This window comes from Thermobia domestica, chromosome 9 (genome assembly GCF_964235325.1).
Source record: "Thermobia domestica chromosome 9, izTheDome1.hap1.1, whole genome shotgun sequence".
Classification (NCBI taxonomy): domain Eukaryota; kingdom Metazoa; phylum Arthropoda; class Insecta; order Zygentoma; family Lepismatidae; genus Thermobia; species Thermobia domestica.
Window position 1 is genome coordinate 78487835 of NC_137462.1, and position 19693 is coordinate 78507527.

At 36.2% G+C, this 19693-nt stretch overlaps 1 protein-coding gene across 2 annotated transcripts in view; it reads left to right on the top strand.

Annotated features, from left to right (window-relative positions):
- The window catches only part of LOC145694776 (uncharacterized), an 85294-nt gene that overhangs the window by 38969 nt on the left and 26632 nt on the right, over positions 1-19693 (top strand). The window contains exons 10-13 of one of the 2 annotated variants that reach the window (XM_081771407.1): positions 8238-8378; positions 8478-8558; positions 12883-13000; positions 16809-16917. In XM_081771407.1, coding sequence (XP_081627533.1) covers positions 8238-8378; positions 8478-8558; positions 12883-13000; positions 16809-16917 — 449 coding nt within the window. Of the gene's footprint in view, positions 1-8237; positions 8559-12882; positions 13001-16808; positions 16918-19693 lie in introns of both variants that reach the window. The other variant, XM_081771406.1, reaches the window with a different exon arrangement.

Consider the following 19693-nt stretch of genomic DNA (forward strand, 5'->3'; position numbering starts at 1 on the left):
GAGCTGGTGACTTAGTATGTCTCAGCTGGCCTTCACGGTCATCGGATTTGACACCCTGTGACTTCTTCCTGTGGGGTTTCGTTAAAGATAACGATTATGTACCACCACTCCCACAGAACCTGGAAGAGTTGAAGAACCGGATCCGTACTGCCATAACATTAGTGACGCAGGACATGCTTGCCAGAGTATGGGAGGAATTTGAGTATAGATGTTATATTGTTCGTGTCGCTGATGGAGGACATATTGCACATCTGTAATTTGAACTTAGAGGTTCGCAAATATGTGTGTAAAATTTCATATTCGTATGTCTTAAGTTTAATAAATATATGCATTCGAAGTACGTATATATATATTTTTTTAAAACAGGGTGTACTTTTAAGAAAAAATTAGGCATGTGATCCAAAAAGCAGCTCGAGATTTGGTTCTAGTTTAGTTGCCCAGATGATGGCCTCAGCAGAATTTTAGGCCGAAATACAATAACGGATAAAAATTATAACGCATAACTAAGGTGAATACAATTTCCATTGTATTATACATTAATAAAATTTAAGTGGTAGATGTGTAGGATTTGTAGTTTTGAGTATGTCTGTCAGTTACGACTATAGTAATAATAAAATATTAAATTGAAAGTAAGGAGTAAATCTATATAATTACTCCATTTCAAATTAGCCGTTTCAGAAATTGGCTGTCGACGAGACAACCCATATGTCTGACCATCCAGAGAACCATATACCACCTCATTGTTTTACGATAGAAATTTCGAACAATAGTTTTCTGTTTCTTTTACTAAAATGCCTTTGTTATGAATTTTGCATGCTTTGTATTTGTAAATGTTTACGCTAAATAAAATAGCTTTCATGTTAGAGAGCTGGGTAACACTGCATAAAAACTTTTTAGACTATTTCATATTATTGTATTGACATTATTTAAGCTTTCATTCTTGTAAAATGTAAGCCTGAATACTTGTGTCTATATGATTAACACACATGCCTTCTGCGGGGAAGACCTAGGTTCGATTCATGGTGGAAACTTATGTGATTTCGATCCCACCTTAAGTTGTAGGCTCATGTCTCATATAGCCTCAGTGTTAAAAGGTACGTTAAGCTTCAAATCAATCTATGAAGTCTGAATAGGCTTCCAAAATGTTAAATTAACTTTCGTAGCCATGCTACGTTAGACTTCATATGGAAAAGTAATGATTCATTTTGCCTTCTTTTCTCTTAGACAGTGACCGTGTGCGTGGGTTTTCTCGGGGTTCTCCCGTTTCCTCCCACTTTCTTCATTCCACCATTTCATTAATCTCTCATCATCACCGTCTCCTTTAGCCTAACCGGCATAACCGTGGGACGTAAAACTCAAAAATTTCATTTCATTTTTTTTTTCTCTTAGACAGTGAAGACAATATCAAGTTTTTTATTCTTACTTTGGATAATTGCAGGAGAAAGATAGGAAAGAAGCGATCCCAGGTTCGATTCCCAGTGGGGGCACTCGGTCGAAAAAGTGTAAAAAGTTTTTCCAGGCCAGCCATCCTGAAAGACGTTTTCCTGGATTTTCTTCATTCACACCAGGCAAATCCCGGGGTGGTACCTAACTTAAAGGTCCCAGGCCACTTCTTTTCTTCCCTTTCTCCAGATAGTGTGCTCGCCGAGGGACGTCATCCCTCATACGTGACGGGCTAAATGGCCACAGATGCCGAAAGCCCAGAAATCTAAATCCTAAATCCCTAGATAGGAAAGAAGTAAGATTTTCAAATTTATCCAGCTTGAAGCTCTGTAGTAGTGAAAGGGCTCATAGGCTTGTAATAAAAGGGCTAAAATACTTTGCATTGGGGTATACTTTTCTGTGTGATTTTATTGTGCTAGAAATAAAATAGTGAATATGTTAGTTGTCAGGGTTGGGCAAATTGAAATATGGCTCTCTGGTATTAGCTGCCTTAGTGAACTCGAGCTTCTTCACTGGTTTGATCATTTCGTTCTAAATCTAAGTCTATTTTACCTATCAAACTTTGTATGTATGTGAAAATTGGTAGCCATATTGAAAAAAAATGCATATATAAATATTACCAAGTTGTTTTTTAAGTAGAACGTCATTTAGTTGTCTAATGAGAACAGCATTTAAATAAAGTGATAAAGACCAACGGACATTTCATGTGGCTCGGACTTCATAAGAACGAAAGACCTCCACAGGCGCAATTTTGAATCGATATTCTTGATTTAAACATAGTGCATTGTTGGATTCTTGAGAATCACTATTGAAATAGTAGATTAGGATGTAAACAAACGTTCAGAGGATTTCTTAGTTAAGTAGTGATAAACAAATCTTTCAAAGTTCGGGGAATTGAGAGGAAGAGTATACAAGCACTCGCGGGAAAAATTACCCATGTATTTCAACCTGAATGCTTGAAGTGCATGAAAGTTACAATCGAATGATACCTATCTATTTTCGGTTCTGTAACACAGATAATGTTTGGCATATTTTTGATAAGATTAAAGTCACTATCTTCAAGCCATACACAATCTAAAGCTGTTTACTAGGGATGGCCAAAATTATCCGAATTCCGGAAATATTGTTTTCCGGAATCGAAAATTTTACTTTCCGGAAATCGGAAAAATTCTGGAATTCCCTAGTTAGTACCTGTTTAAAAAGAACACCATAATGAATATAGACTGTAACTTGTATTAGTTTCTTGTACTTGGACATGTCTTATCATTTAGGTAGAGAATTGCTACTGCAGTTATTTACTGCTTATGAGAAAGGTGTTATTTTTACACACAAAAAAGTCGCTGGTATGTCTCAAACATTATCGTGTTCCCACCTACAGCTGCTCCCAAGCACTGCAAACTACTTTTTAACCAGACGAAAGGCAGTGAAGGAAAAGAAATCTCGACAGCCATTCTAATAACATTCGCTTATTGTCAACATACCTATGTACAGTAAATACAAATTTATAATTTTTGACTTAACGAAGTATACAATGTAGTTGTTCAATAATTAACATAAGCAGGCATTCATTAATTTATATTAATATAATAATTAATAAAACTCATAAGCGGGTGATTGATGACTCAGTGGTAGAGTTTTCACCTATGGTATTCTAACCCAGGCCATGTTGGTTTTCGATGGCTAATTTTGTGTTTGAAAATTTTCCCGGTGGTTCTCTTGGTTCCCTTTCTTGTATTTCTTCCGTCATCACTCATTAACGAATTTAGTTCACCAAAACTCTATAGTCCTATATTCATTCTGTCCGTCAGGGAAACAAACAGTTTCAAGAACTATCTGATAGATTACCATCAATTTTGGCCACCATATTAACAAATATTTATAAATTACTTGTCTGTACTAAATAGTCATGTAATATTAATGAGACGGAATGTAATGTAAAAAGTGTGTTTTAATGGTATGTGTGGAGCAACAATCATAGTACTCCAATGTACCCGGCATTTTTGTTATCCGGCTTGTCCTTCTGCAACATTAGACCGAATAGTCGGTAGTCTATTGTGTATATACATTTACGACACACGAGATGAGAAATTTTCGAAGGGAGACGAAAATGGCTTGCCTAGAATCGATTTAAGACGAGAGAGAACCGTTTGGGAATCGAGGCGAGACTTTTACAAAAAATGAAACGAGACAATAAAACTTTTTCTCGTCTCGTTTCATGGGCAACACTAATATGACATTTTAAGAAAGTAATTGCCATTCCTCTTCTGCTACTGCCCCGTCGGATCTCCAAAAATCATTTCCTAGTGGTACCTACTGTATATCTTGTCCAAATTTCAAGTTTCTAGCTTAAGCAGTTTGGTCTGAACGTTGATCAGTCAGTCAGACACCCACTCAGTCAGGACTTTTATAAGATATAAGGTCAGGACTAAAGATATATATATATATATGGTCTAGGAATTAATTCGTGCGGGTGGACAAGAGATGGCGCAACGAACGGAGCGTCCCACAGTTCCGTGTATCCACACATGTGTTGCAAACCCCTGTCATCGCGTATCGTTCGTAGTATAGGGCAGTGGATTAAAGCGTCAACAACACCAGTTTGTAGTTAAGTGAACATGGCGCAATTTGTGCCTGATAAAGTGTTTTTGCGGGGTGTCCTGCTGCATTACTTTAACATGCAGAAAAGTGCGACTGAAAGTCATCGTATTTTGGTGGAAGTGTATGGTGACCATGCTCTAGCTGAGCGAACGTGTCAGAAGTGGTTTGCACGGTTTAGAAGTGATGATTTCGGCTTGGCAGACCAAGAGCGAGCTGGACAGCCAAAAAAATTTCAAGACGAAGAATTGACAGCATTGCTCGAGCAGGATTCGTGTCAAACGCAGGAACAACTTGCAGCAGCATTAGGCGTTGATCAAACAACAGTCTCCAAACGCTTGAAAGCCATGGGAATGATTCAAAAGATGTCACATTGGGTTCCACATGAATTGAAAGACAGAGACGTTGAAAGACGAAAAACCATTTGCGAATTGCTGCTTCAACGACAGAGCAGAAAGGGGTTTCTGCATCGAATTATTACGGGTGATGAGAAGTGGATCCATTACGAGAACCCTAAACGAAAAAAGGCCTGGGTGAAACCAGGTGAACCAGGTCCATCACAACCAAAACGAGATATTCACTGTGCAAAGGTTATGCTGTGCATATGGTGGGATATGAAAGGTGTGGTGTACTATGAGCTGCTGCAACCGGGTGAAACTATGAATGGAGAACGTTATCGACGACAATTAATGCGTTTGAAGCAAGCTCTGGCCAGAACACGACCAGAATGGGAGAACAGACATGATAAACTTATTGTTCAACATGATAACGCTCGCCCACATGTCGCAAAACCGGTCAAAACCTATTTAGAAAATGTCGGATGGGAAGTTTTACCCCACCCGCCGTATTCACCAGACGTTGCTCCTTCGGACTACTACTTGTTCGATTGCATGAACAACGATTTGATTGGACAGCGGTTTACTTCTTCAGAAGATATCGAAACATGGGTCTCTGACTGGATCGCTTCCAAGGATGAGGACTTCTTTCGCCACGGAATCCGTACATTGCCTGACAGATGGGCGAAAGTGGTGGCTAGCGATGGACAATATTTTTCTTAAGGTATTTATGTATTTTGTGTTTGTACTACAGCTTCAATGTGTGCGTACCAACCGCACGAATTAATTCCTAGACCAAATATATGAATACAGGCCGCTACTAAGGGGAAGTAACGTGCCCTGGGCGTGTGGTTGAAGGGGCGCTTAAAAGGACAATAAATAGATGTACATATAAATTCGGGGGCGCCGAATTTAATGTTTACCACGGGTGACATGAACCCTATATGAATAACGAAAATATAATGTCCGTGAAGTTGACAAGCCACTTACGTCAGACCCCAATTTCGACTTTACACGTCGCTAGTCCTACGTTAGTGTTCGATAGTGACGCAAATCGTTAGTACTCCACAGATAACTTGTGCTTTTTAAATAATGGGTATAGGTCTTCTAACTGCATGCCAACAGGTCCACGTCTAAGAATCATCTCAAAAATGAGGTTAATCGTTAGAGCAAGTAAGTGTTCATTAGTGCCATTAATATTAACGTTAATGCCTCCATCGTACAGCTCTTGTAGTAATAATATGACTTTTAACAACTTTATACATCAGGCTCACCTTATTAAAATTAGCCAAATGAACATGATAACACCACGCTCTTTTCTAGAGTCTCAATGCGTCCTATATTCTCGCTAACATAATGCGCAATATGGATGTGCTACCTGACGTGAACAAGTTAGTTACTTTTTTGCAACTATTGTTTATGTTATTTATTGCTAGTCTGCCGAGTATTCCTTATATTAATATGCCGTTGTCCTTGATAGTCCTTGCGTATGTACGAGCAGTATGTTATTACTGTTAAAAGATATCAAAAAATACAGATAAAATCTGCTACTTACCGGGTCATATTTTCATATTTTTCTTTTACAGTACATAAACTAATAATAATAATAATAATAATAATAATAATAATAATACTCCAGCATAAAAGTTATCAATTGCATCACATTGGCAACAAACGACGCATATTTTAACTTCATAAAAATTAGTTTCTCACGATTTCCTCGAAAACTACGCATGATAACTTATGTAATTTTGTTTATTTCGGTGTGATATATGTTTTATCTCTGGACAATATCACAGTAAAACAAAAATTAAATATTAGGAGTACATCATACTTTTGAGCTACATCTCATTAACCATGGAAAGATTGAGTAGTGTATACTTCAGGATGTAAGTTTCAGCTTAACTTGCGTCATACATTCTTAGGATTACAAAAAGGAAACTTATTCGTTTGCATTTTAACAAAATTCTTAGGATTGCAAAAAGAATTTTTTTTTTTCCTAATTCCGGAATTTTTCCGATTTCCAGAATTTTTCCGATTTTATTTTCAGGATTCCGGAAAGTAAAAATTCCGGAATTGGCCGTCCCTACTGTTTACTATTGTCTTTCCTATTTTCAGGTCATTTTAAAGACTTACCAATTCTAGCCCTTGTTCGTAACAACATCTAAGGATATCATTAGTGATCTTCGTGCAAATCTTTTGTCCAAATGTGTCAAACGTACCTGAGAAATAAATGTTCAAGTTGCTTTTTTTTCATTTGATAACTTAATTTAACTGGCCATCTTCGTACCGATTTTGTTCGAAGTTGGTTAAACGTTCCTGAGAAATAAAAAGTTAACTCATATAATCTCGACTAAGTTTAGCTTTCTTTGACCTTACTTCGTCTCTGAGCCTTACAGAATCTCTCAGACTAGTTACTAGAACATTTCCACTTTCAAGTCATTTTTGAGACTTATAACAGTTTTATCTTTGTCTTGACCGAAGATGGTCTTTGGTCTTGACCGATTTCAGACTACTTCTATATTAGTTTTGCTGCACATTGCTTAAAGGTTAAAAATTCACTCACAAATAAACAATGATAGTGGAAGACTAGCGGTTCGTCACGTGAATCACGCTACATGTCGCGAAAATAGGACAGATATTTCACCCAATAGTTCTTTCCTCTAGGTTGGTCTCAGTAATGAATAATCATTAGAAATTACAGAACATTAGAGGACTAGGAATTAGATTTCTTGGCTTTCGGCATCTATGGCCATGTTAGCCCGTCACGTATGAGGGATGACGTTCCTCTGCGATCAAGCTACCTGGAGAATTGAGGAAGAAAGAAAGAAATGGGGAAGAAAGAAAACAGCGTGGGGCCATTTTTAGGTATCATCCAGGCATTTGCGTGGTATGAATGAGATCAGAATGGTTGACCTGAAAAAGCTTTTACACCGTTTGTCCACCGGGAATCGAACCCGGGATCGCTCGCACAAAAGACGAGAGAGTTAATGACTACGTTGCTCGGGGTCACCAGAACATTAGGGCAAAGAGAGCTTTCAATATACACGAATTTTCTACTTTCACGAATAGTGTCGCTGTATGCTCCTGTAAATCTCGATTTACATGCAAATTCGAGGTAAAAATGTTATATAAATGCCATTGTGTGGAACAGAAGTTATGGCTGGAGTGATGATATGTGAATACAGCTTGTTTGGATTATAACGCCGCAGTTCGAATTATTAGATCGCGTAGTCGTATCTATATAATGACGAATTATTATTCACTACTAAGACTATTTTCAATCAATACACACTTATTTCACTTAGATGAGACACTATATTTCCCATTAGTATCAATTATTTTTAAAGTTGCACAACATACATCTGTACTATGTAATGGCTGACTTAGTTATGTATTTTATAATTAGCTGTAAACATTTACATGGCAACCAACTTAACAACTACCTATTGCCATAACAACCGATCAATAAACAAGTGCACGTAGTAACCCAAAGATAGACATCACCAAATCAACATTATTCATGACATTAAATATTGCATTTCGTCTTCTTCTAATATGAAGCTTGTGCGTGATATTGCACTTTTGCTTTAAATGGTAAATAAATTATTATTACCTTTCATGTGGTACTACTTAGCTATTACCGGTATTTAATATCATTTATCTTTCTTTCCTACATTTTAACATTTTGCACAATATAATTTTTGTATATTTAACATAAATAACATTTTTTAAAAAAATAAATAAAAATATGAAGGTCAGGAAACTGAATTACCACTGTAAAATACAGGGTTTAATAAAATTACGGACTCTCATCTTTTTCTATGTATATATTTTTTAAGGTACTTTTTATTATATTTTTAGCCCCCTTTTAAAGAAACAACTTCAGAAATTCGAAGATACGTTGAAGATTCAGTTGGAAAATACAATACTACGAAGACTGTCGACCCTGGAGAAATCTATTTTGGGTAAAGTCAATACCAGTAAGAAGAGTATATCGCCTGAGATCACTCCGAAGATTCAGTTGGAAAACACAATTCTACGAAGACTGTCGACCCTGGAGAAATCTATTTTATGCAAAGTCAATACCAGTAAGAAGAGTATGTCGCCTGAGACTACTCCATCTCCAAATGGAAATGTAACTGTCATAGAAAGATACGAGACACCTGGAACAAGTGTAAGACGGTAAGAGACTAAGAGAATTATCCAACTCTAGAAGAATATGAAAATGGTTCTTCGTTTGCATAATAATGTAACGGGTTTTGACAACATCTCTAAGAAATATGCAAGCTAAACTTTCTAAATAGAAATTTATATGGATGGTGTAATATTCTGAGATACTGTGTGGTTTAAGTGACAGTTTTAGATGTTTCTGGCATTGCATTGTACTTTTAGTATCTTCGATACAAAACTATCCGTAATAATAATAAAGTTTTTACTCAATGAAGCACCTGAAATGTAAAAATTGTAATCTTAACCGTAGACGTTTCAGTGACGTATCGCTTTCTTCAGTATGAATCCTATAAGTAGTCAAGCTGCTTGAAGAATTATATTGTCGATAACATTCTGTATTGTAGAAACCATAGTTATTTTTATTAAATGTGGATCAGTGTTTTGTGCTGTATAAATAACACATCATGGGTTAGTGAAAGATTGTTCTGGGTTTTCTTCTTTTTACATTTTGCTGCCTATTTCTTAGTTGTATTCAAACTTGGAGATATGAAACCAACATATTCTGTATCTATTCGTGTTTTAAAAAGTATCAGAATAGTGATTATTTGATCTCTCTCTTTTTCTGTATTCCTTCTGATCTAAGCGATCGCTTTATTTCCAGCGGCAAAGACTATTCTATTGACTGACTTTAAAAACATAAACTCACTACTTGTTTTACATTCATTTGATCACCAAATTAGACTTGTTTCCTTTAATGAAAATACTTACTGCAAGGTTAATACCAGTGGTAGAGCGTTCACCTCTGGTGCTTGAGGTCCCTGGTTCGATCCCAGCTCGCGCCAAGTGAACTTTGTGGTGGACAAACCGTGTGCGTGGATTTTCTCGGGGTTCTCCCATTTCCTCCCTCTTTCTTCATTGCACCATTTCATTCATTATTTCATCACCGTCTCCTTAGCCTAGCTGACATAACCGTGGGACGTAAAACACAAAAGATTTCATTTCATTTTTGCATGGTTAATACGAACGTGGTCAATAGGCTATAATAAATATCTTTTGAAGGATGTTTTCTTGGAAAGTCCTTCTCTCCTAAATACATCTTTCTTAAAACTTCATTTCTTAAGAGAGTTATTTGTAATAAAATTTATTATATAAATTTAATAATTGATCTTTGCGAGAGGTTTTAATCATTAAGGAAGAAAAAGTATACCTGACCAACTTACGAGTGTCACTTTTGACTGAAGATGTCAGTGTTGCGTTTATTAAAATGAGCAAGCGTGGCAAACTAGGAGAGCAGTGAGTCACTTCCGCAATGTATTGAATATTTTTTTCAAAATAGCAATTCAGATGTAAGGAACTTAATTTCTTGATGCTTATAATGACATGATAAGATGAGGTGGATGTTTAAAACTCGATAAACTTCATAATTGTAGGATGCCATGTTATAAGTTCATGTTCATTGGTTAGCACTATTTTCTCATTCTCAAATTCCAGCCAGTGATGAATTCAGGCATTTCCATTCGGGACGGAGATATTAATTTCTCAAGAGAAAGAAAAAAAAACTTTCCGCTATGATTGTTGCTCACCATATAATACATCTAGATATCTTCTTTGCTAGGGGGAAATTTTCCTTTAATTCATCCCTGGTTTCTCATTCATGTAAGAATAATCATTGACATAGATAATATATTCAGTTGCATCTTAGATTGATTTCAGATCGCAGCCGAAATAGTAATATGCGCTATTTACACTATAAAATAATGGTTAAGTAAATAAATTTATTTCCATACCTTGCGTATAATTTTTCAATTAATGGCTAATCATTTCATTGTCTTCATAATACCTGATCTTCTTCATAGGAATGTTGTCCTTGAGCGTTTAAATCGAATATATTACTTCACATAATGCTTTTCACCCTTACACGGAATAACACTTCTCAAATACTCTGCAGAATTTTAAAAATCTCAAAATAACATACGCTTGGTGACTTACAAAAATTACCGTTTTTCTTGGACATATAAAACATAACCACTACTACTAAAATTCAGCGTTGCCAGTCACAGTATTGGGAACATGTTTTCACTATATTGGGAACGCCAAATTTAAATAGTAGTGATTCTGTGGTTATATGTGCAAGAGAAACGGCAATTTTTGCGAGAGTCATCAAGCGTATGTTATTTTGTTCGCAGTGTTATTCTGTCCAGAGGAGCAAGCCATTATGTGAAGTCATGTATTCGATTTTAGACGCTCAAGGACAACATCCCTATGAAGATTATGTCAGATATTATGGGAGAATGAAAATAATTAGGGATTAACTTAAAATTATACACAAGATATGTAAATTAATTTATTTACTTATACATAGGTTATACGGTTAAAATGAAAACTTTTAACAGTTTATATAACAATGTATTTAAGACCATCAGATATGTACTCAGGTAATACACATTTAGAGAAATAAGACATTTTTAATTTTATCCGGGGAGAAAAGATATTAATTTTAAATATTCTTCCTTCCATTCTTCAAAATTTACGTGGCTGAACTTCGTTGTCTGTGAGAACAAATTTTCCTGAGCTCCGTCTTTAATTCTTGAACATTTTATAGACTTAAAGATATTATGTACAATTAACATGTTGTAAAAGACCTTTTGAAGCTTTTGAAATGTTGTTTGTCTTTACTTAAATGTGTATATACGTATGATTGTTTATTAACAAACAAGACAAGAAAACACCGTTTGCGATTTCAGTGATTATAATAAATTAACTACGGTTTAATAAGGTATAACACTTTTGTTTACATTGTAGTTTCCAAAGTAGGCCGCCAGCCCTCCTTGAATGGTGGCATAATAACTTACTATTTCTAATGACACAACGGTTTTCTTCGTATTTTAAGACATTATAGTGAGTTGCTTCATAAGATCTTTACTCGAATAACAAGGTAATAGTGAAAAGATGTTACGTATATTCATATTCTTTCAACACGTTTAATACAGGGTGAACCAAAAGATAGACAGTAGAAAATAACATTATTTTGGATGGCGTGGGACACCCGGGTTCGATTCCCGACGGAAGCGCGTGTGGTTCGGATTCCACGTTAATCAATAGATCCCGTCTCATATAGCCTCGCTGCTGAAAGAGACGTTAAACTCAAAATCAAATCAACTCAACGTTATTTTGGATCCACCTATTTTTCGTTTACCCTGTATATGAGAAATGTATGAAACAATCTATTTTCTGCAATGCTGTGTCATTAATTGGTGCGAATTTAATGAAATTCAGAGTGAAAAAGTGCAAGTAAGCTTGATATCGAAGTCGGGGCTTCGGTTTAATGTGACACTATGCTATCCAGACCATGCAAACATTTCTCCCTCTTGAGGTCGGGTCTCAGCTATTTAGACTACAAGTACTGTACCACAATCTCTGATGTTCTTGGGCAATCCTGGGTGTGTTAATAAACACAAGTAGATATACGAAAAATGAAGACACATCCTGCTTTTTTTTTCTTATTTACATTCTGTATGAGTTCAAATGCAGTAAAGCTTAACTGTCATAGGGGTTCATTAATATATATACCTCGGATTAACCAAGCACAGCAAGAATAGTAATTTGAATGCCAGAGCACCAATCTCAAAAGTGAAAATATATGGTTGATCTGAGTAGCTTACCTGCTTAGTAAACCCAAGACCCAAGTTCGATCTCCGGTCCAGTCGTACTGGTCTGGTCCGATGTATTTTGGTGTAAAAGCGTAATGTATTTTCAACATTTTAGTTTCAATAGCGTTTTGAAGACCAACTTGTAAGGTAAGGTATATTTTTAATCGTATGGATTACGTTACTCATAATTCAGGCGAGAGGAGGTAAATGATCAGTTTTGGCTTCACAGACGAGAAGTCCCGAGCTCGAAGTTAGCTATGCTGACAAGTGAGTCACACCGGGAGAATGCTGGGATGAGAGTGGTACTTTTTATATGTCCTAACCAACTTCCTTCGTATTGTATTAGAGGACACGGTGGCTCAGTGGTAGAGGGCTTACCTCTGGTGCATGGTGTCCCTTGTTCGATCCACGGCCAAGTAAGTTTGTGGTAAATAACATCGTGTCTGTAAGTTTTCTCGGGGTACTCCCGTTTCCTCCCAATTCTCATTCCACCAATTCTGTCACCATTCATTTGCCTTAACCATCCGTCTTCCTTAGCCTTCGTAAAGGGTAAAGTCCTTAGACTTTAAATTGAAAGATTTCATTTTCTTCCTGCTATGTTTCATTGTTGTATATAATCTGAAATATCATCTCAGCCATGTCTGAACACTGTAATACATATGAAATACTTACATTTAATGTTTCAGGTTTAACGCTTATGTTCAGGATACTATGGTGCAGCTGGATACCGTGCGAAGAAATATCACATCTGCTTGGGAAAAACACTTTTCTCATGACCGGACTCTTACTCCAAGCGCGTTAGAGGTGGGTTGAAAAGTTTTTAAAGTAGAAGAGAACGTATAAGGCCATATGCTCTAAAGATGGGAGTATAATTAAATTAACATATTTATTTGCCCATTTATCCAATTCATGTGGTTCAACCTCACTTTTAAGACTTTGGTATCATGCTGCTGTTATATTTTCTGAAAATTTCTAAGGATTTTTACTGCACTTCTCACCATCTGTTTAAAGTTTAGTCAGTAGTAGATATAAAGAACTCTAAAAATTTAAAAAGTAGCCCATGTGGTACAGACCGCAGCAAAAAACCTGCAACATTAGCATGTAAGTTTATCGTAAAACTACGCCTGACAGCGCAGGGAATCAACATAACGTCTAAGTGGCACGAATCATGCCAGGAGAAACCTCTGCGTCCTCCCCTGCACACTTATTTTGGAGCAAAAGACTTTGTCGTTTCACAATAAACTTACATGCTCGTGTTGCAGGTTTTTTGCTGCAGACTGTACCTATAAAATGCTGTTAATAGCTGTTTCCAAGTCTTATTCAAGGAAATGATTTCACGCATATTTATATAATTTGTAAAAATAATAATAATAATAACTTACAATATCCAGATGCACATCTCTATTGTAATATTGTAAGTTTATGATCACAGCAGTAACTCTACAAGTGCTTTTCAATGATGAATACAATTGTAGAAAATTAGTTCTATATAATATATGTCACTACGAAAGAAGTTTCGGTGCTAAGTATTTGCAGTAGAGGCAAAAGAAGAGTTGTTCGAGTGCAACAAATGTAAATTGTGCAAAATGAAATTCTAAGAAGTGAAAATCGTATTATTTTAGTTTCCCAGAGCTGCTGATAAAAACAGCAGAGATTGTTCTAACGGTTTAGTGTAATTATAGTGCATACTCAGGAAGTTGTTACATTTTGTACAAATTGTTTCCAAATCTGTTCTAAGCCAGAAATCTACTGTAAGGACTCGGTTTATGACGTAATAATTATTAACCACAGCAATTTCTGCACAATACGAAAAGTGTAGTAAGCCATTAATTACTTCATTTAACAGCATTTTGTATGTTAGGTGGCTTACTTTCTAAAGTCTTATTGTTTGTTATTGAGTTACTTACAGCAAAGAAGAGAAGAATAGTATGTGATATTACATGGTACTGAAATAACACAGTGCAGTTTCAAAGTAAACTTTGTTCAAATATTTTTAGATTGCATCAAATGATCTTTGTGAAAAGCTCAGGGTGATTTAAACCAACCCAGTGGGTTTTATTGGGAAAAAATTGGGTTTTATTATATTTTGTACACACATTTAAAGCTGTATTCTACTTAAAATACCATTTAAGCATATAAGTTACAATTGTACACATGAAACTATTGAAATCCCTTGTCGCACAAAGGGACTTTATAAAATCCCATCTGTTTCGAGGGATACACTTTGCATCATTGACACTCGATTATATTTCGATTTCTAGAAAGAAGAAAATAAACAATTTTGTAGAGAACAAATAAATGGGTAATTCTATGTAGTATAAAATAGGATTAAAATTCATTATTACACTCAGGATTCAAATACCTGGTCAAGACCCTGGCTGCCACCCAGACTGATGATTGCCTTAGTTTTCCCCAAAACACGCCAGGAATAGTGGGATAGTACCTCAAGGTCAAAAACCGGAAATGAAAAAAAGAGCTGTATTATTTTTTATTTTTTAATGAATCTTTTCGGAAGAATTGAAATGGAAATCCTTTAAAAAACCTTAGATAGATTTTTAATAATTTCATTTAAGTGAAACACGTTTGTAGTTTTTTGATTCAAATTATAATATAACAAAAAAATCTTACTTGTGCATTTGTAATTATCATAAAGGAAGATTTTATTTCTTCTTTAACATAACTCTTTTTTCGTTTGTACGTTTGTAATTATCCCAATGTAGTGTTGAGAAAGTAGAGGTAAGTCTTTGGTAATTTCTTTTCTTTTTTAAGTGAAACGTTTTCAATTTGTACCTAACTGACATATAGAGAAGGCTATTGTATTATTCGTTTGTACTAATAAACGATTAAATACTAAATAATAATAATAATAATAATAATAATAATAATAATAATAATAATAATCGCTTTTTTGTTTGTTTGTTCTAGATTACAATTGAACATCATTACAGCGAATTTGATCGAGCGCAAATAAAATTCATTATGCATGATTCTCAAGCATATGTATTTTTTCAATGGTATTCTGTTCTGGAGATTTCCCCTTAACAAATACATGTTTTAAGCCAATTCTGAAATTAGACTTGTACTGACGAACACGATTGAAAAAGAAAAGTAATTATAATCATAGCAAGGATATCGTTTTAATTCAAGATTTGAAGTATACTGTATTTTTTGAGGTTATATATACAGATGGTGATCAGAAAAATGGAAACACCTGTAGTTGGCAACACGTCAGATGTATGGGTTGGCAGTGGTGTCGTAGCGCCCGCAGCGCCGGACCGCTGGTGGTGGTGTGTTAGGTCGGTCTCCATACTACGTCAGGCGCAGTGGAACAGCAGTGTCCAGTGGCTGCAGCAGACGGAAGTAGTGTAAAATGGGAGAGCTCTCAGATTTTCAAAGGGGGCAAATTGTTGGTGCGCGGTTATGTGGAGTGAGTTTGACGGCAGTGGCTACTGTGTTAGGTGTGTCGCGTGGGACAGTGTCGAAGGTAATGACGGCCTACACAACACACGGGGAAACCACATCGGGGAAGCGGAACAGTGGGCGGAAGAAAATCATGAGTGACAGGTCACGCCGGGTATTAAAGCGCATTGTCATGCAGAACCGTCGTGCCACTGCGGAGCAAGTGACGGAGGAACTCAATCAGCACCTCCCCCACCCTGTTTCGACAATCACAGTCCGTCGCGAATTACATGACATAAACTTATGGGGTCGTGTTGCACGGGCCAAACCGCTCATCAGGGACCATAACGCTTTCGCACGCCGCAAATGGTGCCGCGACCATGCAACTTGGACCGTTGAGGACGGGAAACGTGTGATATGGTCGGATGAGTCATCCTTCTCCCTATTCCCAAACACGGATCGTGTTTATGTGTGGAGAACGCCCAAAGAAGCTTATGATCTGCAGTGTCTCCGCTCAACTGTGAAACATGGCGGCGGCTCGGTGATGCTGTGAGCCGCCATATCATGGTTTTCATTGGGTCCTGTGGTCACACTTAGCGGACGAATCACTGCCAACGATTATGTCGCAATTTTAGGAGACCACTTGCATCCTATGGTCCGGATGTTGTTCCCGGACAATGACGCCATCTTCCAGGATGGTAATGCATCCATTCACACAGCTGGCGTTGTTGCAGCGTGGTTTGAGGAACATCGGGATGAAGTTCAACACCTCCCCTGGCCCACCCAATCCCCAGATCTCAACGTAATTGAACATCTGTGGTCCGTCTTGGAAACACGACTCCGGTGACAATTTCCACCTCCATCATCTCTCACAGAATTGGCCGATGCCCTGCACGAGGAATGGTGTAAAATTCCACTTGCTAACATTCACGACCTCTATGCCTCCATCCCACGTCGCATCAAGGCTGTTCTGAAGGCGAAAGGTGGCCCGACACCATATTAATCTGGTAAGTTGCAATTTCGTTCAGGTGTTTCCATTTTTCTGATCACCATCTGTGTATATATATAGCTATAAGTTTTATCCAGTAAAACCCACTGGGTATTTTTGCATTGGGGAAAATTCCAACAACCTTGCCTTCGTAGAGTTTGTAAAGCTTTTGTAACTTCCGAGAACGTTAATGGTTAAAACTTATTATTGCTTGTTTTATTTCAGCATGTTCCTAAAACAAAGATAGACAAGGCAAACAAGAAAGAGCTACCAGCGAAACCAGTACGACGAAGTATGCGTATCAGTATGATGCCAAAAGTGTGTTATACCGAATGTAAGTGGGGTTACATTGGTTTAGTGATGCAATAGAATATTTTCTCTCTCCAAGCTTTTCCGTAAGAGCAAAAGTAGTTACAAACTCGTTTGCTCAGTCATATTCGTCCCTAAACTAAATTTTAAAAAAATGAGGAGAATTTGGAGTGAACTGTACTGATATTGAATTAAGTTCTTACAAGTATCTTTTGTGTTCACTACATTATGCTACAACTGCGCTACGTTTTCTCAGTCAATTGTAATCTTGTTTTTATTCATTACATAGTACTTATTCTCGATTTATTTTTTCCCTGCCGAATGAGTACATTGTAGGATCATTAATGATATATATTGATTTGTGGAAATTAAAGAAAGGGCCTAGCGGAATAAGCATGTGAAAATTGCTACCAAGCATATCTGCACCAAATTTACAGTATCGATTAACATTTATGAGAAACTCAGTTTCCAAAAGTTTCAGCCCCCCAAACGCTTTTGGAGGAGTGTTAGGAGAGGGGGTGGGAAATTGAAATTATTTTTTTCCTCCTGAACGGCTCAACCGATTTGCATGAAAAAAAGATGATAGATGTTCTCAACAGGAGAAAAGTCGGAAAATATTTTTTTGAAATTTTTTTGGAGTTGAAAATTGGTCAAAAAATTTTTTGAAATTTTCAAAAAAAAAAAATATAGTGGAAGACTAACTAGGACACCCACAATTTTTTGCCAATTTTGTCTTGGGAGGGTCCCTAACAACATATATTGTTTTCATTTTGTTTACAAGTGTACCTCAGTGAAAAAAGGCAAATGTACATAGGTCAGCATCTATGTGGTATACGTATGATACACACTGTACACCACTCGGATAACCAATACCTTTGAATGGGGGGGATGAAGTTGTTGTAACATTGGAATCTTATGATAACAAGTATTTTTTGTCTTAATAATAATTGGTCTCTGAGGATGAAGGGGGTTCTTGACCCTGTTTGCACCTACCTTGGCTACGCCACTGCTGTACATCAACTAAAATTATACATTCCCGCATTTTGTGTTAATTTTGCACATAATCAATGTTCTGTGATATATATATATAGATTTTTGTTTACTAATTGTTCTTGTTTTGTAACAGTTGGTTAATAATATGCCTGTTCTTAAAAGGTATTTATGTGTTTAGTTTGTTTCGATGGTATTACTGTATATGTGTGTTTAATATGATCAAATAAAGAATGAATTAAAAGAAATTAATCGTCATCACTGTTTTCATCCACTACTGGAACAATTTCGATTTTCGTGATCATTTTACTGAGTATTTCATCTGGTCGAATGATTTTCGATAAATATCTCGCATATGATAAATAATACATAAGTTGGAAACTGAGTTTCTCATAAATGTTAATCTATACTGTAAATTTGGTGCAGATATGCTTGGGGGCAGTTTTCACGTGCTTATTCCGCTAGGCCCTTTGTTAGTAGTTGCTGAGCAAATAGTTATTTTCATTGCCCAATCAATAACCTTGTTTGAAGTTGGGAAAGCATAAAAACCCACTCTGAGGAGTTCTTAAAACTCCATGAACTTATAATTCATTTCGGAATTAATGAAAATTAATGATTGTGAAATTAAATATTGGTTCTCTCCCGCCGAAAATCGAATCCAGGACCGGAAAAGTTCTGGCAAAAGCCTTCAACTGTTTATATATATTTCCTTAACCATTTTATTATTTAGTGTAACATGTAATCTATTTCCTAGGACAAGTGAGTTTTGTTTCAAATTGTAAAACTACAGTAACTCTTTTCTTTCATTATGAAAATCTAGTATTAAAACCGGAAATGACATGGTTCTACAACTTCCAATTTCAATAGAGAGTCAATCTACTTTTAGAACAGTCAATTAGTATTAAGGAAAACCATTCACACTATTTAGTACCTTATCGCTCTATGGAGACCAATATTGTAAACGGCAGTTGTAAATTCTACCTTTTCCGATTTCAGTAAAGGGATTAAAGATTGATATGAGGTACGCTTTTGGAATGCTAAATCCATATTAAAGAAAAAAAAATTCTCGCCATTTTTTTACTGTTCTTCCTAATAACAATCAGTATTGAAACCGGAAGTAGTAGTCTATTTTATATTCCTGTTACAATAGGGAGATTGGAACTGTGATTAAACCTAATTTTGGAACACTAAATTCATATTTTAAAGAATAGTTTCTTGTGTTTTTTTATTTTATCGCTTTTGCTCTATTAGTATCAATATTGAAAGTAGAAGTTCCAATGGATTTTCAACCGCCTGCATTTTAGCAGATTGATAAGAGTAGAAAAGATAATTCTTTAGATGATAAATCCATATCAGAAAACAGTTTCTCTCTTTCTTACCGTTTTTCCACTATTATGATTAACGTTGAACCCAGATTTATATATATAGTAGGGGAGCTTAAGGCAAAAAAATGGCCAAACCCTGCACTTTGTGTTAAAAAGGTGCCACTTGGATATATTGTTCCCCTGATCCAACTAAGCAGGAATCGAAGTGGCCCCATTCCGACAGGTGGCCAGAATCCAATATGGCGGCTATCAAAGATGGCCGCCTCTGCGAATTCTTAGTGTTAGTTTTAGAGGCTTATATCTCCTTAACTAACAGTCCAATCTTCACGATTCAAAACCTAAACGACGTAGAAGATAACAGGGTCTAACAAATTAGCAAAAGGTTTTACCTAACACTGAAATTAATACATACAGAAATTATTTAATTTGGAATTTTACATTTCTTATGATGAAGTTTACTCATATTTTTTAAAAATAACAAGTAAA